The sequence below is a fragment of the Onychostruthus taczanowskii genome, unplaced genomic scaffold (assembly GCF_017590055.1).
Source record: "Onychostruthus taczanowskii isolate IOZ18803 unplaced genomic scaffold, ASM1759005v1 scaffold4, whole genome shotgun sequence".
NCBI classification, from domain to species: domain Eukaryota; kingdom Metazoa; phylum Chordata; class Aves; order Passeriformes; family Passeridae; genus Onychostruthus; species Onychostruthus taczanowskii.
Window position 1 is genome coordinate 22152484 of NW_024501459.1, and position 20289 is coordinate 22172772.

At 37.4% G+C, this 20289-nt stretch overlaps 1 protein-coding gene across 1 annotated transcript in view; it reads right to left on the bottom strand.

Annotated features, from left to right (window-relative positions):
* Nucleotides 1-783: 783 nt before the first annotated feature.
* The window catches only part of UBR5 (ubiquitin protein ligase E3 component n-recognin 5), an 87440-nt gene continuing 67934 nt past the window's right edge, over nt 784-20289 (bottom strand). The window contains exons 38-60 of the mRNA XM_041412549.1: nt 19863-19994; nt 18966-19223; nt 18353-18621; nt 16092-16303; nt 15506-15736; nt 13640-13713; nt 12907-13079; nt 12694-12807; nt 11925-12145; nt 11166-11286; nt 10949-11056; nt 10448-10691; nt 9755-9866; nt 9085-9229; nt 8656-8786; nt 7718-7778; nt 7211-7386; nt 6756-6840; nt 5732-5887; nt 5238-5351; nt 3697-3841; nt 3032-3117; nt 784-1947 (exon numbers count right to left, since the gene is read on the bottom strand). Coding sequence (XP_041268483.1) covers nt 1735-1947; nt 3032-3117; nt 3697-3841; nt 5238-5351; nt 5732-5887; nt 6756-6840; nt 7211-7386; nt 7718-7778; nt 8656-8786; nt 9085-9229; nt 9755-9866; nt 10448-10691; nt 10949-11056; nt 11166-11286; nt 11925-12145; nt 12694-12807; nt 12907-13079; nt 13640-13713; nt 15506-15736; nt 16092-16303; nt 18353-18621; nt 18966-19223; nt 19863-19994 — 3581 coding nt within the window. The 3' untranslated portion in view covers nt 784-1734. The remainder of the gene's footprint in view (nt 1948-3031; nt 3118-3696; nt 3842-5237; nt 5352-5731; nt 5888-6755; nt 6841-7210; nt 7387-7717; nt 7779-8655; nt 8787-9084; nt 9230-9754; nt 9867-10447; nt 10692-10948; nt 11057-11165; nt 11287-11924; nt 12146-12693; nt 12808-12906; nt 13080-13639; nt 13714-15505; nt 15737-16091; nt 16304-18352; nt 18622-18965; nt 19224-19862; nt 19995-20289) is intronic.

Genomic DNA, 20289 nt, shown 5'->3' on the forward strand with positions numbered 1-20289 from the left:
AAGGATTTTCAGCATCAATTTGGCAACTGGTGATCAGAATTTGTGGTATCAACTGTACTCCATACCTTTAGCAACTAAATAAGTGAAGAGGCTTTTTTGAAAATCAGATGTAGGTAACTTCTGGTCATCCTACAACTAGCTGACAGAAAGGAAAACCCAGAGGAGCTCTGGCAAAGGTGAGTTCTACTAGGATTTGGATGGAACATTACGTCAGCTCTTGCCAACAAAAGGGAGGAAAAAAAATCATTAACATGGACTAATGGGGTTGGAGAAGCAAGAAAGAAGAACATCACCACCACAACATTACTTATTCCTCAATATTTCAGTCTGCTAAGCTTTCGTAAATTTATTTTGACACTGAAAAAGTAGCTCCTTTCTTCATCAACCAATTTCTAACTCAAAAATCTCTCAAGCCTTAGGGAAAAGAAATCCTAGATTATGGTCAAAGACTGCCCTCCCCAAAAGTAACCAAGCACTTCAAAAGTGAACATACAGTAGAACTCACTACAATGAAGTTTGAGAATTTTATTCTAACCTAATTGCCTTGAGATTTTTCAGAACAAGCCACTTTTCCTTCAAACCAATTCTGTTAAAAGGAGGGGTTGCCTGGCCCATTTCTTTCAGGATTCTCTGCTAACTGTAAAATGTGGGCTAAATGTCTTCTGCATGTCAATTTTTCAGCTACAAAATTCAGATTTTTAATGACCAACTATGTTTAGTGTGTGCTGTTAGCTAAAGTATAAATGGCTTAATAAATAAAAACTATTGTTTCCTCAGTATGACTTGGTATTTTGTCTGTAATTTCTTTATTAAAAAACTGTAACAAGATACTTAAAAAAAGGCTAGATACAAAAGAAGTTAAGCAGCTCACGAACATTAAAGTTTTCCAAAAAATGTATCTTCAATAGTCATGATCTTATAAACATTTTACAGTTACCAGAAAGTGCCCAGGCTGAGTTTACATAGTTAGATAATGTAGTAGTACAAGTGTTGGTTAGAACTGGTAGTGGAACAATCTCCTGACTGTCTGTTCACTGTAACAAGGATACAAAAATGTTGATTGTGAACTATGAAATACTGTGCATTGGCCTCATCAAATATGTACAGGGAAAAAAACCCACTAAAGGTACAGATTACATGCAAAATATTAGTAATGGTATCTGATGTGCCAGATTTCAATGCAATAGAACAAAAATTGCAATGGAAGTGGTTTTCATAAGTGAACAATCCCACCTCTGGGATCTGAGCTGTCAGGAACTTTTTACAAGTTCAATATACATGATACACAACTGCAGCCAACCACAAATTAAACACCATAAAAAAAAGTTAAAAACACAGAACATACTTAATTTTTTATTTTGAAATTCCCTACTCCCTCTATACAAGAACCTTTGCTGAAACACTTTCCACAAAGGCAGCAGTGAATTTTCAGAACATTTTACATATTTTCCCTCAGCAAAAAGATAAATCACAGTGTAAATTATATTGTTCTGCTGTCATCTTTGGCTGGGGTTAGGCAAAGGAGTTATTGACTAGCAAACTGTTGCAATCACAAATTGCTAGTGCTCCTTAGGCCTTTATGTTACAAATTTAGTACAGGAATGTTTGCATTTAAATCTTTGAAGTACCACCAGGGGTATGACAGCATTAACTTTCATAAACTTTTATAGACAAATGGAAAAATCTACAAAACTTAGCTAGTAATATTACACAGCAATACACACTTTTTATACTCTACACAAAACCAAAATTCTTGGTCTTAATGGCGAGTAACAATTTTTGTTTCAAAATCTGCTTAGAGGAATAGAGTGGGACATAAAGGCGAGAAATGCAAGTGTTTGCTGTTGGAAGATGTTGGTCATCTGGTGGCCTTATTGTGATGGATGGCATAGGCTGGAACCCCTCCTCACTGGCAGGCAATGATGGACTTGAGGTCCAAAAGTAAACCTGAAAAAAGAAGACAGCGTTTAAAATTAAGATTCATACTGCCTACAAATGGTGTAGGGATAGGTTAAAAAAGAACTACACAGTCACAGCAGGATTAATCATACTATGTTCTCCTAAATATGCCAAACTAAACTCCACAGTCATTCTACTTTCTTCTGTAGTAGCTTCCTTCACCTCCCTTCATCAACTGCTCGTTCATAAAACTGATAAAAGCAGCACTCAAAATTATCCTGTATCAACAAATCCTCAGCAAACAGCATGTCCAAAAATCCATCTGGGAAGGTGGTGACTGCCATCAATACAAACTGAATCAGGAATGTCTCACAAACCAGACAGAGACTACAGGATTTAGTACTGGTACAGCCAAAAGGGAGCAACAGAGAGTACTTGGTTTATTATCTCAAGTGTGAAATACTGAGTCACCACCAAAGTGTAAGCATAGACGCCCCTTGAAAAATGCGCTCTAGGGTTTGCACTTTTCAGAGTACTCTTTGTTTCCTTTCAGTAGACTGTGAAGGAGAGATAGTACCTTAAAGAGTAAGAAGTTAAAAACAAACTGTTTTAAGAGGTGTACAATTAATAAAATTTACAGGCAAGTTTTTAAAAATTAAATCCCCTGAACAGTATCTTATTATTTCATGATTCTCATTCCTAAAGGGCTTTGAGAAGGACATGGTATCACTACTGACATCTTACAGAGAGGACACGCATATTACCCTCAGGATAAACAGAAGTCAGGTGAGTAGATGATGCATGAAAAGAACTTGACCTCAAAACCCTACCAGCCCACAACACAACTGAATAACCACAGTTACTCATCTTCAGAGCAACTGTGCTGGGTGAAACTGTGCTTCTGTAAGAGACCTCTGAAGAGGGAGAAGAACAGACCATGCTTACTTTCAATTACAAGAAGGTCTGGGATTCACACCTGTTGTTTCCAGAACCAAGTCTTACACAATCCTACTACCCTGCTTTGCTACCTTAACTCTTCACAGTGTCTCTGCAGGTAGACACAGTTAAGAACAGTATTGACACCACTTATTCCAATTCTTCTGCATGTTTCCAGTGGGAATGGACAACTTACCAGATCTTGTCTTTCTGTCATACTCATCTTCTCAACTATGGACCAAAACCAACGCTTGAATTGCAAAAGCTTATCAGCATTTTCTCCTGTGTGAAACAACAAGTACACAGTTCAGCTGCTACACTGGACAATAACACTAAGAGACCTGTTTTACGTGTGCTGCAAGTTGGATCTCGGCTACAATCGCATTCATAAAGTCCCGATACTGGAGACTAGTAATTTCAAAATTAACAGCTTTGAATGCAAGGCCAACATTGACATAACTCAGTACCACTCCCACTCTGCCCTCCTTACCAAAAAGCCCAACTGCAACTAAGCACAGTTTAAAAATTAGGTAGGAAGTATTAAACTTGCATCTATCACATTTATAGTTTTAGAGAATTTTCACAAGGAAGATATACTACCAGTCATACAATCCGTGCATTTAACGTCTAGTGACAGTGAAGTTGGACAACATGCTTTCTCCACCCTCACTTAACTGAAGGAAAGTATTTTCTAAGGAATGTAAAAAAATATCCCAAGTAATAACTTTATTACAGGTTTCACTGGCTTATTAACTAATGTCAGACTTAATAGTTCAAGTTTAATGCTAGTAACTACTCCACACAGAAAAAATAGTGTTAAGTTATAGGTGCAACCCTGTTTATGAATAAGTTATTTTGTACCTGATTCATCATTGAAAGAGGTAAAGCTGATTAGCATTTGCACATTTACTTCACCACAGCCATTTACCAGGAGTCTGAAATCTTCTGCTGTCAAATCTTCTAATGAATTCTTTGGAAGTACATCCAGGAGCCCCTTCCTCATTGCCTTAAGTGAAAACCACAAAATGCAGATTGTAACCCTGTAACTTTTAAGATTGACTTTAAACACATTACTCAAGAGTTTCATGTGAAATTCCCATTAACTCAAGATTCATTATTCTCTGAGCTGTTCTTTTAAAGCTTTATCATCTGAAATGCAAATGTTCTGAAACAAAGAACTGCACCAATTTTTAAACCCTACCTACTACAGCAAAAGAAAGCAGTACTGGTTTGAGCTAGTATCTCACCAGGAGCAGAAGAAAATGTTCATGTATTTTGCTAAGCTGCGCTGAATTTGATGAGAATTAAAAAAAAAATGCATCTTGCATATTCCTTATACTTTGCTTCCTCAGAACCATCTCAACTCTGCTTCAAAAATATTACACACACAGACACACACACACATATTCTATATAAGTAATATCTAGAAAAGACAGGAAATTCCATATTCAAAATGGAATACTATGAATTAATTTGCTTTAGAAAATTTCAAAATGAATACGAGTATAAGGATTTTCAACTTTTAAAATAAACAAAAGTTAAACTAGTAATATATGCAGACATGGAGATCAAGTATCTTAATTCCAGGAACATGTTCTTTCTGTGAGAATTTGGACCTCAGCTGCACAGAGGTAATCTGGCCTGCTACCCTACCTCAGATGTGAAGCAGGAAACCACAATGAGCACAAGCAACAAAGTTTAGATGTAGCATCATATGACAGACTGGCCTTCATTAACTGTCTACAAAAATATATTATTCTGTAAGTGTTATTTGACGAGGGCTTAAAAAAAGCACAAAACTTTTGATATGGTTTTCAAGTCAATTTTTACGTTTCTTGCCAGGCTAGTATAAGTGATTTTACAAATGATTTTTCCTTAGAACAAGGATGCAAACAAATCAAAGGTAATAAATTATTACGAACAAAGTAGCTGCCAAAAAGAAAGCCAAAATTCCAAGAGGATTTGTGCCATTTGAGCTCAAGAAATAAACATATATATTTAACCAATGAAACCCACAATAAAATAAATTATACTTCATTCTATAAAATAAATTACTCACTCAGTCTTCACAGTACTGCATAAACAGCTATACAATTACAAAAAGAAATCAAATACTTTTAATCAGGCTGTCAAGACTTTAAAGGAACCTGATTTAACAACACCACAATGAGGAGAATAATTAACTGATGGAAATAGTACAGATTTTTTTTTTACTCACTCAGTCTTCACAGTACTGCATAAACAGCTATACAATTACAAAAAGAAATCAAATACTTTTAATCAGGCTGTCAAGACTTTAAAGGAACCTGATTAACAACATCACAATGAGGAGAATACTTAACTGATGGAAATATTACAGATTTTTTTTTCTTCTTCTTAAAAAAACTCCTCTAAAGACTTACATGTAGAGGCTGCTCTGCTACTACCAACATTCGGTGTTCTGCATATTTCCGGACATACTCATATACATTCTGAGGAGTGACTGGTATATTTACACCATTGGAAATAAGTTCAACCTATGGCAAAGAAATAAGGAACATTTAAAAAGGGGGAAAAGTAAAGGGATATAAAGGAAATGAGATTATTACAACCACCACAGTATGCTGCAGAGAGATTTATTGCTCAATATACCTCCAAACCCAAGTAAAATTCACTACTTCAGGTTAGTTTTAAAGATTCCCTAGGATTGCCTACAGTTACCAGGGTCTATGGTAGGCTCTATATGGTTTTCAAAGAAAAAAACCCAGGCTTCACTATCTAAGAACACTGCACTGAATCCAAGAAGAGTACACTGTTTTATCTGCCATGTGAGAAGAGCCTGGATTATGTGCACACGACACCCTGCATAAACTGTGAAACTCCGAAACTACAGAGCCACAAGTTTAGCTGTGCTTACCTGCCCTCCACCCTCCTCCTTACACAGGTCTATTGCAAAGGCTAAATCCATTGCTGCAAACACTGCATCAGCATCTGTACTCTGGGATGCGAGGATAAGCTGCCGAAGGCTTTCATACATAACCGGATCGAAAAAAGCGAAGTCGTGCCAGTTCACCTATAAAAAAGGATAGAAGTTTGAAACATAACAGGTGTTTAAGAACGTATTCAAAATGATGTGATCTGTGCCAGATCTATGCACTAGCAACAAAGGATACAAACACACAGAAACAAACATAGTTGAACTCCTACTTTCAGTCTGCTTTAGAAGGTACACTGGAATACTGGCAGGAATACATATTCAACAAGGAAAACCTTAAGAGAATAATTAGAAGGCAATCACTTTTGGAAGACACCAGGGGGTATTTAAAGGCCATTTCTCCCATTAACTCTTTTTCATTAAAGATTATACTATGCTGGGTAACTGATTATAGGATCAAAACTGAATTTAAGGAAAGGCCAGCAACAGCAAGTCTTGGTTTAAGTTTGCTGGATCAGACAGAACTTACAATGCCACTGACTAATACCTCAAAACTGCCATACATTGTTAGCTTTTACTGGGCCAGGGTAGCAGTTTTGGTCTCAGACAAAATTTCAATTACAAATTAATTCCATGAGCTCTCTCAAATATCCAGAAAAATGCTTTTCTGTAAGCTTCTGCTTAGTATTATCTAACACTCTCCTTTCTGAGTCTCAGGAAGAAAAAAAGCAGACAGTATGTCGTTTCTGAAGAGAGTTGAAAGGTAACCTATTACAAATCATTACATCTTAGTCAAATACCCGACTTCTAGTATATCTACTCTGTTCAAAATCTAGGAAATGAAAATATTAAATTCTCAAATGGAAGTTCTCAAATTAAAGATCTCCATGCAGTTCTGAGTATCAACTCGGCTAGTTAATACATATATGGTATGGAGAAAAAGCCCAGTTCTAGAGATGAGGTTTTAAGTAATTAGAGGAAATTAAAATTTTTATGTTCAACTTACCTTTCTGCCAAGTAGAACTTTGATTACGTGTCTATTTAATGTGATGGGACATAGTTCATTCTGCAACAAGCACAATCCTAGGATTCTGAAAAAAATGTTTGGAATTGGTTTTGGTACAGCAGAAATTACACTAGAGCTCTTTCAGCAAACTCACATTTATGAGTTCCAATATTCCAAGAATTAAGCTGGAGCCAGATTTCCAAATGGATTGGTCACAAATGAAAATCAAGGGCTTACATAATTGAAAAAAAGAAGGATAAAAAATTAAAATCTAACAGGAAAAGAAACCTCAAGTTGACATTTGCAAATTCCCCCCCTATTTAGGCTCAGTGTGAGAAATAGACACCATATAAAAAAAAAAAGTTTTTTCCAGCTTGGATCATTGATACTCTCCCTGGTGTTGTGTATGATTGTCTTTTACATTTTTTCAGACTAAAAAGTTAATGGTAGAATACCTGCCAATGTTTCGGAAACAATTCAGCCTTGCTTCTGTGTTTTTACCAGGTCTTGGTGTATAAAATCCTCGTTTTCCAGGTTGGTAGAAAAGTGGTGCATTATCATCCCCATCATCTGTATCATCTAATTCCATATCTACTACACTGCGGCTGGATCCATGTCGCTTTCTATTTTCCTGGTTTGAAAGTCAAAACAGCAATTAACACACTTAATTCTAGTTACTGACACACATCAAGCTATTTGCCACAGGACCCAAAGATTCAGGTTCCATTGGTTAAGAATTCCTTTGATATTTCCTAATGATGACATTTTATACTTTTGACTAATTGTTAATCCTTTCAAAACAAAATTATTAAACAGAACTTTGTCTTGCATGATAAAGCTTCCAATTGCTTCCAGTTTTAAAATCAACTAAAACTTAATAAATAAATAAACTTAATTTAAATAAAATTATTTAATTTAAATAAAACTTCATCTTATATAGATTTTGTGCAACAGGTCATTACCTGTACTTTATCTGAAGAGTCTAGCAATCCAAGATCCAATATACTGTCAGCACCGTTCTCCCTTGAGAAGGGAATAAAAAGACAGATTTGATTTCACCATCACAGAATCAAAGAATAGTAGAATGGTTTGGGTTAGAAAGGGACCTTGAAGATCATCTAGTTCCAGCCCCCTTGCTGTGGGCAGGGATACTTTCCTCTAGAGCAAGTTGCTCAGAGCCCCAGCCTGGCCTTGAACCCCTCCAGGGATCTACAGCTTCTCTGGGTAACCCACTGCAGTGCTTTACTATCCTCACAGTAAAGAATTTATTCTTGTTATCTAATCGAAACCTTCTCTCTTTCAGTTTGAAGCCATTCCCCTTGAATTGTCACTACGTGCTCTTGTATAAAGTCCCTCTCCATCTTTTTGTTGTTTCTCTTCAGGGACTGGAAGGTCACAATTAGGTCACCCATAAGCTTTCTCTTTTCCATACTGAACAACCCCAGTTCTCTCAGCCTTTCTTCTTAAGACAGGTACTCCATTCTTCTGATCATCTTGGTGATCTCCTCAGCACTTGCTGCAACAGGTCCATGTCCTTCCTGTGCTGGGGACCCCTGAGCTGGATGCAGCAGTGCAGGTGGGGTCTCACAGAGGAGCAGAATCCTCTCCCTCAGCCTGCTGCCCACGCTGTTTTTGATGCCACCCAGAACACATCTGGCGCATTGCATGGCCAGCTCATGCCAAGTTTCTCATCCACCAGCACCCATCAAGTCCTTCTCACAGGGCTGCTCTCAATAAGGAACTGTCATATTCTGAAACCACTCAGAATAGATTAAACCAAAGCCAAAAAGTCACTTGTCCAAAGAAAAATATCTAGACTATCAAGAAATAAGCTGCATGTATTGGAGTTAGATGGTAAACAGTACAAGTGCTTTGGCCACAAAATCAGTTCTCACTTTACCTGCCATGTGCAATAATGAGTTCCATTGCTTCATCAACTCTTGCTCTAAGGGAATCTTCACTAGCTAGTAACAGAAGCAGCTGAGCAGGAGACAATTCCAACAACATTCCTGTGATTTTACTTGCAAATGCCTGGGGATAAAGGAGTGATAGGTCTTACTATTCTCTTCCAGTTCTGTCATTTTCAAATACAATCTTAAGAATGTTTTGGTATTTTAAATAGAGAATGCATTACAAGGTACCTCCAAAGCCAAAAAAAATTAGAGAAACAAACTCTTAACAAAATTAAAAATAAAAAAAAAAAAAAATCAGTCTTACAAGTTCGAATACTACCAATTATGTTTCAATTATTTCAATTATGGATAAGGAATTAATTTTTTACATTACAAGATGACAAGAACAATCATTAGGTATATTAGGGAAGTCTTACTGGTTGCATTGCTTGCACTCGAGGGTAGAGCCGTTCTCCAAGGGCTTGTCTGTGTGCTGGGAGAGGGTCAGGGTCATCACTAGGATTTCCTTCTGATGCTGGTCTAAAAGGTCGTGTGTCAATGGACAGTTGTCTTCTGAAATCCCTTAAGACAATCAGAGCAGTTTGTACTCATTTCAGAGGAAAAATTCAAAAATCCTCTGGGAACAATATTATTTGCACACAGATTGATATTAGCATTAGCTTTACTGCTGGAATAGTAGTGTTGCTCATAGCTGCTTGGAGAGAATGAATCAGAAAGAGAGAATCAAAATAAACCAGAGATTTTAGTATTACTTGTGTTTTGGATACAGCAATCAGACATGCCACCAATGGCATTGTTGTTTCTAAACTACCTCACAATTTTATTCTAATACACAAGTTTTTGTTATTGTTTTAGCAGAAGAAACTGATGGCCCGTGGGGGAGACATAACCTATTAATGATAAAATAAGAATAATAGTTCTTTGAAGAATTAAAACTAGAGACCGAATTTCAAGAAATTACCCTGCAAATCACTCCTGAAAGAAACTTCTTTAACTGGAGGAAGTAAAAGTATCTTTCCTGACAGTATCCAAGGCAATTACTCTATTTGACAAAATATCTTCATCAAGATAAAGATTATCACTTACCTATCCCTATCTCTCCGAGAACCAGTTCGCAAGCCACTACTTCTCCGCATTTCTCTCTCTCGCTCCCTTTCCCGATCTCTCTCTCCCCTATTTCGCAATCTCTGCATCAGACCTGAAGGGCAAAAAACCTCATAAACTTAAACATCTTTATATTTCTCTCTCCTACCTAAGTTTCGGTGTAAGAAAGACTAAGGTTTGGAAGAGTTTGACAGACATCAATGAGAAAGAACCATTTCACTTGAAGCAGTGATTGGTTCAGCCAAACTTAAGAAACAACCTGAAGCGTTTGTATCACCTTAAAAATGATAAAATACTTTAACAGTTTATAGATATTTCAAAAACACTAAAATGTGTTTGTGGCAAGTCACATGGAACAGCCGTAATGAAACACATAAACACTTAGTAGCTAAAATCTTGACAATTATTACCTTCTGGAGAGAAGGACACTCAAAAAATCTGAGCACATCTAAAGCAGACTCATATTACAAGAAAAACAAGAACTTCCTGTTTCTGAGAGCATGGGGGGGGAGAAAGCCATTTCCTTGCTCCAGAGAACTAATGCATAATTTTTATGGATTCTGGGCTGAGCTAACAAGAGATGTCTCTGGCACAAGGCCAAGTGTTTCTATGTAAATAAAGCACCCAAGGTTTTTATTAATATTTTCTGTAGATTAACTGCTGTGCATCACTTACTTGTATGGGTACCCTTGTTGGCATTCTGAATGCAATCTAGATTTGGCAGTTTCTCATTTGACAGAAAAGCCTGTGCAATAGCAGTATAAAAGCTTCGTGCTACACCGCTGCCTTCTCCAGGCTCATCCTTAAAAGTAACTTTCACTCTGTGTACAGCCATTGGAGTGGTAGCACACCTGCGACCAAAATGATTGTTCAGCTGCCTCATGGTCTGCTGAATTAGAAGGTCTCTGTCTCGATCAACCTAGCGGAAAAAAAAAAAAAATTCTTTCTTTACCAACTGTCATTTTAAGAGACTTTCAGCTTCACAACAGATTTCTGGACACTGCTGCACAGATTCAAAAAATAACATCAGACTGGGAAAAACTACAGAGTAATTGCAATATAACTCACAAAGTATGATTTAAGACGCCTGCTTGCAGACTCTGAAACACAAATTTTCCTATGAATTTACTGTAATAATTCAACTTTTAATGAAAAATTATATGAAGGTAAACTAACATTTTTTACCTCCAATGTTAAATCCCTTGATTGCTGGTTTCTAAGTTTTTCCATCTCCCTGCGGAATTTTGACTCCTTTACTTCAAAGCCACCTAATTCAGTCAAGATCTAAAAATTAAAAAAAAAAAAACCAAACACAAACGCCAAAATCAGAATAATTAGGGAGAGTCACAATTTAGCTGTAAGAAGAAATGTCCTTACACTGGGAAATACATACCGATCCAGGCTCTGCTCCAACATCTTCCATGAATACTCTACCAAACAACTCCAAAGAAAGGCGCCAACGTCCCAGCAACATGTCATGAGAAATAACCATACCCATGAAGCTACACTGAGGCCTGACAGAGAGAAGAAAAAATGACAGATACGTGGAATCAAGTTAAATTTCAGACACATTTTGTGTACTTCAGCTCTTCCTTACCCTCTGCATTCAACTAAGTTTTTTATTCCTGATAAACAACAACACAGTACACTAAGTCTGTGTGCAAAAGCACATGAATCTGCTTAGTTTCAGCAGAAACACAACTCTTGCTTCCAAAGGGTAATTACTCCAAAAGCATGTAGCTTTTGGTGCTATGTGGAATTCACTGTTACTGGTCTCTCATCAACCAAGACCTTAATTTCTTTAAAAATAGCTGTAATTTGAAGGAGGGCAGGTCAACCTGTAACTGTGTTAAGTGTGGGCAGCACCACCAGACACAGACGGCAAGCTGTCAATTCCAACTGCTCAGCCTGGCTACCCAGGACATCACAGTAGGTCTGCAGCAGGAAGTCAGGAAATAAAGGAATTTGTCTACATTTTGCACAGACCTCTCTGAAGACTTTTCAACTATTCAGTTTAGAAGCTACTAATCACAAACTACAAATCCAAACTAAATTAGGCTACCCATTTTAATTTCAAAAAGACTTTCCAGAGTCCCAAACAGCCATTTATCAGAGCAGTAATATTTCAAAATGTAATTTTTAACTCAGGTACCTGAAAGATGTGAGGGGTGGCCCTTCACTTTCTGTCAATCCTATCTCTGCCAACAAGCTGCTTTTCAGTTGTGCTGCAAGATCGTGAGCTGAAGGCCCTGGTTTTGAACTCTCAGATTCTTCTGTAGGCACATTTTGTTCTTCCCCTTCCTTCTTCTGCCGATTTTGCATGCTCATAACATTTTTTAAGTTGGCTGCATAAGACATTTTAGTTGGAAGAACCTAAAGGAAAAGTAAAATTTAGCTGCACTTTCAAAGCAGACTAGAAGGCTTTTTCAGCACATATATTCATGGGTGTGTATTTTAAATCACACAAAAATGAACACTGTAACTGACCTGTTAAAACACAGTGACGCCAATCATTTCAATAAATACAGGAAAAAAAATTTCCCCATGTATGTTTGCATTTCATATGCTTGCCAATTAATGTTCAGTCTGAAGGCAAGTCAAATCTACTGGAAGGACTATAGGAAGATTTAAATCTTTTTATCAAAAATAATTATATAATTAGGATTCTAAAATTAACTCAGAATTGTACTGCTGCATTTAAAAATATTACCTGAAAGCTGCTGTAAGTCAATAATCATCAAGTTTCTATATTAAGCATACTTTTCATACAGACTTCAAGTTTTCAGGGGCACTGGGCTTTTAAATTATCATTCCAAAAGCTACATCAAATTCTCTCTGAAAACATTAAGGTGTCTTCTTAAGGAATGAAGGTTCTAGTTTAAATTATCATATTGTTTAAAATAATAAAGCTTTACATTTACCTCAAGGCAGTTTCTATCCACTGTAACTTCCACTAAGCACTTGCCACTGTTGGCAGAAGATGAGTACAGACCCTGACTGGGTCGGCCGAACAGATCCTCTTTGCGAGCGTTTGGCTGAAAAGCAACAGAAGTGCTCTGGGTCAGTAATACACTTCGGTGAGGAATGAAAAAGCAAACTGCAGTTTTCTTCCAAAACACCATCTCTAATGTCACCTGTAATAGATGTGGCTGGTCTGCCAAGGGGATGGCCTCTGCCAGAGGAACCTCAAAAGGATTGGGTGGAATGCAGCCGAGGAATGTCATAGAGTCTGACCGTCTGAAAAATGGATGGTTTTGGCCAGTCTCTGCTGGGAGGGTGTCATCATCTTTGTCATTCAGTGTAGCACCTGAATATCAGAGATTTCAAATCAGTTTTCACAGTTATAAAAGGACATAACATGCGAAAAATTAATATCTTTCCCTATTAGCTACCTGACTAGAGGAGAATCTCTGCAAATTTAGTACTTCCACAGGATGCTTCTGCAAATGCTGTATCTTTATTAATTTGCTTAGTTACAGTTTTTGTTCTTTTTACTATACCTAGCTTTACTGAACAGGCACTCCTACACTGTATGTAGGAGTATATATTCTACTGTTTTCAGAACAGTTTCATCAGATCAAAAGATCAATTTAACTATGACTCAAATTTTTATGTAGAATGGTAGGTAAGGGCAGAAATGCTGCAGTTTATTGAAAAAGGAGATGAAAAGATGGCCCTGAAATTTGAGGCAATGAAACAGGCAATGGCAGAAGAAACTTGGTAAAGTAACAATGCTAAAAAAATCATACTAAACCCAACTTACATATACAAGAAGCAAAATTTATTCAAAATCTCAGCTAGCTAAAAGGAAAAAACACTAAGAAAGTCTGGCATTTTGGTATGCTATGTCAATTCTTGTATACTAACTTTGATTGGTATCATCATCATTTTCATGTTCAGAATCTTCGTTGTCAAGACCCAGTTCCAAAAGCTCACGAGTTCTTAATAAAAAACACCCAAAACAACAAGAAAACAAAAGAAAATAAAAAAGAGTCAATCATCTTGAAGAAATTATTAGGCAAAACATCTATATCTGTAGCATAATTAGGAAGTGTACTTCAGATTTATACATAACAAAAACAAAACTAAAAATGAAGCACCATAGAGAACTTCTCATTACATCCTCACTGCATCACTCACACAGTTACCCTTAGAGCCATCTGGCCACCTACCAACTTTGATCTTAAAAGTTACAGCTTTGGGCAGTGACACTTGGTTTTAAACACTATATCAATATAAAATCCTAGGAACTCTGCATTAGTGGAAGAAATATGCAAGTGAATACTATTTCGAAATTTAAAAATAATCTCACCTATGCCATTCCAGAAGGTAAGTCAGCAAGCTGCACATTAAAAACTTGATTTCACTATATTATACTACTGTTCTGTCAAGAAGTTGGATTAGTATTAATTTCTGGAATTTATGCACTGTGAAATATGTTCTGAAACTAAATGAAGACTGATAAAATTCATTTTACTCACACTACTAATATGTCTTCTAATGGAAGCAACTGTTTGAACCACTCACTTTTAATTGAAAAGGTCTAGGCCTTCACAGTTTTAAAAACATTTCATGCAAATTTCCCAATTCTTTAATGAAGTTATTTGACAGATTTCAGTATGTTTCAGAATTTTTCAAAAATTCTGAAAAAATTTCAGATTTTTTTTTTTTTTGAAAAGCAGCTTCTAAAAGTATGTTATTGCCTGGAAAAGGGTTAAAGCTGTGGCTATAACTACTGTACTACAGCATTCTTACTTGTGAGGAAACTACTGTTGGTAATACTCCCCTTGGTACACCTTTGAGATCATAACAAACCTTACATTACCAAGATAAACAGAACACATTATTGCAACTGAAGTAGCAGTCCAACATATATCTAAAATATTAATATCTCATATTTTACAGTTACTAAATTTGTAGAGAAAATGCAAAGTTAAGCTTGACCTGCGGTATTGAAAATTAGGAGCAAAAAGGGGCAAAGATCTGTATTTAACTGTTGACTAGGACTGCTTGGGTACATTACCTAAAAACCTAGTAAGAAATGAGAACAGAGGGTGTAGACTACCAACAGGTGGACATTTCTATTAGCATTAACTGGCATTTGAAATGAAAAAAATATAAAAAGAAATCTTAAGACATCTTAAAATTAATAAATGCACCTTGTAAAATGCCATAGTTGAAACAGCAGTTTTCCAACTCAAGGACATTTTCAGCCATTGATTTCCCTACTGTGCTTTAAATATCAGGTGAGTCTCAAATGCATATAACCAAAGAGAAAACAAAACCACAAAGCCCATCATATCAGACAATGACATTTTCTCCAATGTCATCTTTAACATGTTTGACAGATATCTAAGTAAGTCAAATGCATGTCTCATGTAATTAACTGAGAAATTGTCCTGAGTATGTCTTCTAGAGGCACTGCTACAGAGTTAAAAATCCAACTCAAGTTTCAACAGTAAGAAAACATTTTACAGCATAAAAAGAAGTGAAGAGGGTACTGCAACAGGCTTATCAAACACAGGTACATTATAGACCATTACAGAAATTATTTTTACAATTTGCATGTTACTACATACATTTATAATATGTATGTTACTACACACACCCACACACAGACATACAGATTAATGCACATATTTATGTAACCTGCTGAGGAAAATACCTATGACTGAAACAAAAGGGCTTATGCCACTTTTACGTAGGTTTTGTTTTAGGAGTCAACCTCAGTACCTTTTCCTTTCCAGCTGAGGAGTATCCAACGTTGTCTGCTGATTCATTGCCTTAATCCAATAAATAAGGGCTTGAAAAACATATGCTACATGCTTTAGTGAGCAGACATCTAGAACAGGAAGAACATCGGAGTGCTCATCGTTGTGAGAACGCATCAAGGACAGCGCGTAGTTCAGGAAATCACCGCGTGCTGACATCATTCCCTGACGGGCACTGAGCAAAGTAGCACGTCTAGTGAAGGACAAGGATAGAACACAGACACATCAGGCATCACGGGAGAACACGTTATTTATAACCCCTATATTTGCAATTTGGACGTAAAATCTCAATGAAAAATAGTGATAACAAGCTAAAAGCATAAAACAAGCAGGTCAGATGCAGTACATTGTAAACAGTTAATGCTCAAGATGAATCTAGCATGTCAGAATAAACCAAATAGCAGCAACAACACAGGAAAGACAACTTAAATCAAAACAGCAACTACATTCCAGTGCTGCAGAATTAGATTCCTAAGATGTCTGTGAATAAGATTTGACTACAAAACTGATAATTCATACTGCATGCAGTAATCAAACTATTTTCATACCTTCTTCCCTCAAGCGTTCTCAAGCTGGCTTCCTCACGGGCTGTCATCCTTTCCCTTCTAGCCGAGTTCTGAGAAGCATGGAGAGGATGATTTGGATGCCCAGGATCGCCAGCAGATGATAATGCCGAACCATAACGCAGCTGAGCTTCAGTGGAGTCCATGATACTGACCATCCAATTCCAAGTAGGAATAAGCTTTTCTTCCACATAATTCTACAGAAAATGAGATTTAATTGGTTTTGCAAACAATAGAACTAGATAATGAGAATGAAATCTTCCTGATTACCTACAAAGAGGCTGTAAAACCATGCTCAGGAATTATTGATGATCAGTTTCTGAAAGCTCTGTTGACAGTGCTGATTTACAGTGGTGGTATGCAGCTCTCATTGCTTAACACTTTGGTATCTATAAAGCATTCTCACCACCTCTCTCTCTTTCGGGCAGCTCTTCTACTCCTCTAACCATGACCACTCAGTATCTCCCAGGTGCACACAATTTAACAATCTGAGCTGAATTCCTGACTTTCTATTAGCTTTAACAGCCCTCATCTTGCTGTGGAATTCATCAGCCAGATCTTTCACCATTCTTCACCCCTTGCAAATTACTCACTGAAGACAACAAAGTTAAGACCTGCACAGAGAACTATGTCTGCATGCAAGTCTCACCTCCTGGTCTTATCTTTGCTTCATCTGTTCCCACTACTGGCTCTGCAGCCTGCTTTTCTTACCATCTGCTAACTCCATTGACCTGTTGGATTTTTTTGATCCAACATTAGTCTGCTTTCTTCATTCCTCTGCATTCTGGCCTTCAAGAATATCCCTCACACTTCTAATGCACTAAACTAACAAAAAGCTGTCTCAACCCCATTTGTGTGTCCAAACGAAACCTCCGCTGTTCAGGTTTCCTGTGCTAATATAAACCTCTTGCTGCCTCAGCTGGACAGATCTCCTGTTCACTTTTCCCATTAAGAATCTCTTGAACAGAAAATTATTTTAGCCTCCTCCATAATAAAACTACACTCTCTCATTTCTTTTCCTGTTTGTTTACCCCAGTGTTTGTCTCAGAATATCTTTCCAGCCTTCCTCTCACAAATCAGAAGTCCTTTCCTTCCATCACACTGTGAAAACAGAGCCATACAAATACCATGTGGCTCAATTACAAAGAAATATATTGTCAGCTGGTTTCCACATCCCTACTAACAGAAAAGAGCATCCCTTGATTTCCTGCCCCCACACAGCAGCTGTGTTGTTCACAGCTGACTTCTGCACTAAATTCAGTACATACAATTTCACCCTACACACTATGCCCAGGTACAAGTTGATACATACTTTCTAAACACTCTGGAGTTCCTCCAGTCTTGTCAGTCTCTGAAACAAATGTCTATATATGAAGGGGAAGACTGCTGTCTGACATGCATTTTCTCTATAGATGCATTTTACATAAATTTTCAAAAACAGACAGTCAAGAGCACTGTATAAAAAGTATGTGCAAAACATGGAAAGGATGACCATGTCCCTGAAGGAAGGGACAGTGAACAGGACATTCACCTGTACAAATATTTTATCCTTATTTAATTATTTGGCCCTTACTAACTTTCTTCTTATACAGACTCCACAGTTCATGTCAAATAGAATATGGCAACAGATGTCTAGCAGAATTCCCTAGTCAATTCTGACTTAACTATTAATTATGTACCAGTCAGACACTGTTTAAACAAAATCAACGTAAGATCCTTTTTTCGAAAGAATATATGTATATGAAATACTACCAATTTCATTAAATAAGTGACCACAGTTACTTTAGCCCACACTGTCTCTTAACATAAGAAGAGGCTGAGGATGCTGGGACTACTGGGAATACAGACTGAAGAAACAAACTCAGGAGAATCTTACCAGTGTGTACAAACACCTGACAAAAAGGCATGAAGTACACAAAGCCAGACTCTTCTTAGTGATACCCAGTGAATGGACAAGTGGGCAACAATTGAAATACTTGGTACATCTCTTTAAACTCAAGAAAAATCCTCTTTCACTGTGAAGTCTGTCAAACATGTAACAGAGCAGCTGTGGAATCTCCATCCTTGGAGATATTCAAAACCTAATCAGACAGTCCTGAGCAGCCTGGTCCTTTTGACCCTCAAAGAAATTTAGATTAGCCAATATGCCAGAGGTCACTTTCAATCTCAATAATTCTATAATTTTACCTTAAAAACCCAGTTGTATTGAAATTACGTTTTTTCTACAAAAATTTCCATGTTCTTACCTGCAAGTTAACTGCATCTTGGTAAGTCAGCTTCACTGCAGCTGGAATCTGGGAGTATACTAAGTGATTGTATTTGGGAATCAGACCCATCAGGTCAGATATCTGCCGTATCACAATACTGTATGCTCTTGCTAAGCTGCTTGCAGATGTTAAATAGCTGCTGGCATTGCTGGCTTCAAGTGCTGCAGCAGCTGCTGCTGCACTGGTACTGATGGTACCACTCCGACGAAGGTTTGAGGGATCAATATAAATCAAGCCCGCTGAACTTGCTAAATATAAAAGAAAAGATTACATTAATGAACTCATCGAGTCTTTGCTATGTCATTTGTGTATTGATTGATTTAATGAAGATTTGCAGAAATAAACTTGTAAATATTACTGAAATCACAACTGTAACTAACAAATAATTACTAACTACAGTAAGCATACTCAGATCTTAATTGCAACAGATATTTTCCTTTTTTTAAATTCAAAACTAGAACTGGAACAGTCAAGGTAGATCAGCAGTACTACAAAGAGGCAAGATTTCATCCTTCAGAGAATAAACAAAAGCAGAGGAAGGAACAAAGCCAGAGCTATCTGGCATTGATGCATGCAATTCACTCCGACTTGCCTGCGGGGGTTGACGTACTCGAGGGAGCTGTGCTGGTCGTCCTCTGGTTCTGGGTGTTGCGTACAGCCCACTGCATGGAACGGGGAGCCTGCGCAGCACCGTTGGCGTGGGAGCTGTTTGTGGTTCGCTCCAGGGGCTCGTCAAGCATGAAGGTCTCCTGCTCTATGTCATCACTCTGACTGCTGCTGCTATCAGAGTCACTGGAATCATTTGATTGAGAGTCATCTTCAGAAAAAAATGCTGGAACACTGCTAGCTCCTGTTGAGAAAAATAAGCAATAACTGACAGCTCCACACCTGTGCACATATACACATATCGTGTCAGCATAGGAGACAGACTTCTTCCATGAGAAACTACACTATACTAAAGAGGTTCAAATACCACTACTGAAAATGTTCAATAAATTATAACATACTGCTAATTCTCCACAGGTGTAACGGAAAAGCAGTCTGATTACTTACACTTCAAAATATAAATTAAGAAGCAATTTGATTTAAAAATACTTTACTGATTCTACCCCTAGGAAAAGAATTCTAAAAATTATGTTTCCAAATTGGACAGTAAGGCAGTTGCCCTCAAAAACCTGTACAATGAGTGCTCAGGTTTTGTGTATTGATTTAAACCATAAGCCATTGTTTTCAATTACTACACTTGAAAATAAGTGAGACTATTTCATTTCACTACACAAGAGCACATGGTAAATTTTAACACATGCAGCTGCTCCGTAAGAGCAAAAAATGTAGGTCATATCTTAATGCATTTCCTTGTTCAAAAAGTCTTCACAGTACCTTACTATTAGAGCAAAGGAAAACCAGGAAATCTAGGGAAGGAGGAGAGTACTTACTCCTAATATCTAAATTTAACTAGCCAGATTAGACCCATAAAGATGTGGTGTACCTGCTTCTGACCCAGCAGTAGCTGCAGTGACAACACTTCTGCGCCCGCTGGCATTGTCCTGGTTACTGTGGTTACTCTCACTGTCACTTTCTGTTTCAGCAGCAGCTAGCAAGTCCAACTCCATATCACTGCCTATAAAAACAATGGTACACAACATCTCATGTGTAGAAGACAAAATTATAATTACTGTGGTGACTCATATAAGACAGAAACAAACCCCAGACACTCTTACTATAGCAGAAGTTAATGGATGTTGGAACCCAGGACATCTTTCTGGATGCCCTGGATGGCTCAAAGCCCTGGCAGGGGCTCAGAGACCCTGATAGGAAGCCAAAGACACCTGGAAATTTGATCTCAACCCATGGAGCAAATTACCAACTTTGTATGAAGAATTACAGGTCACAAAAGTTTAAGCAGCATAGCAGTA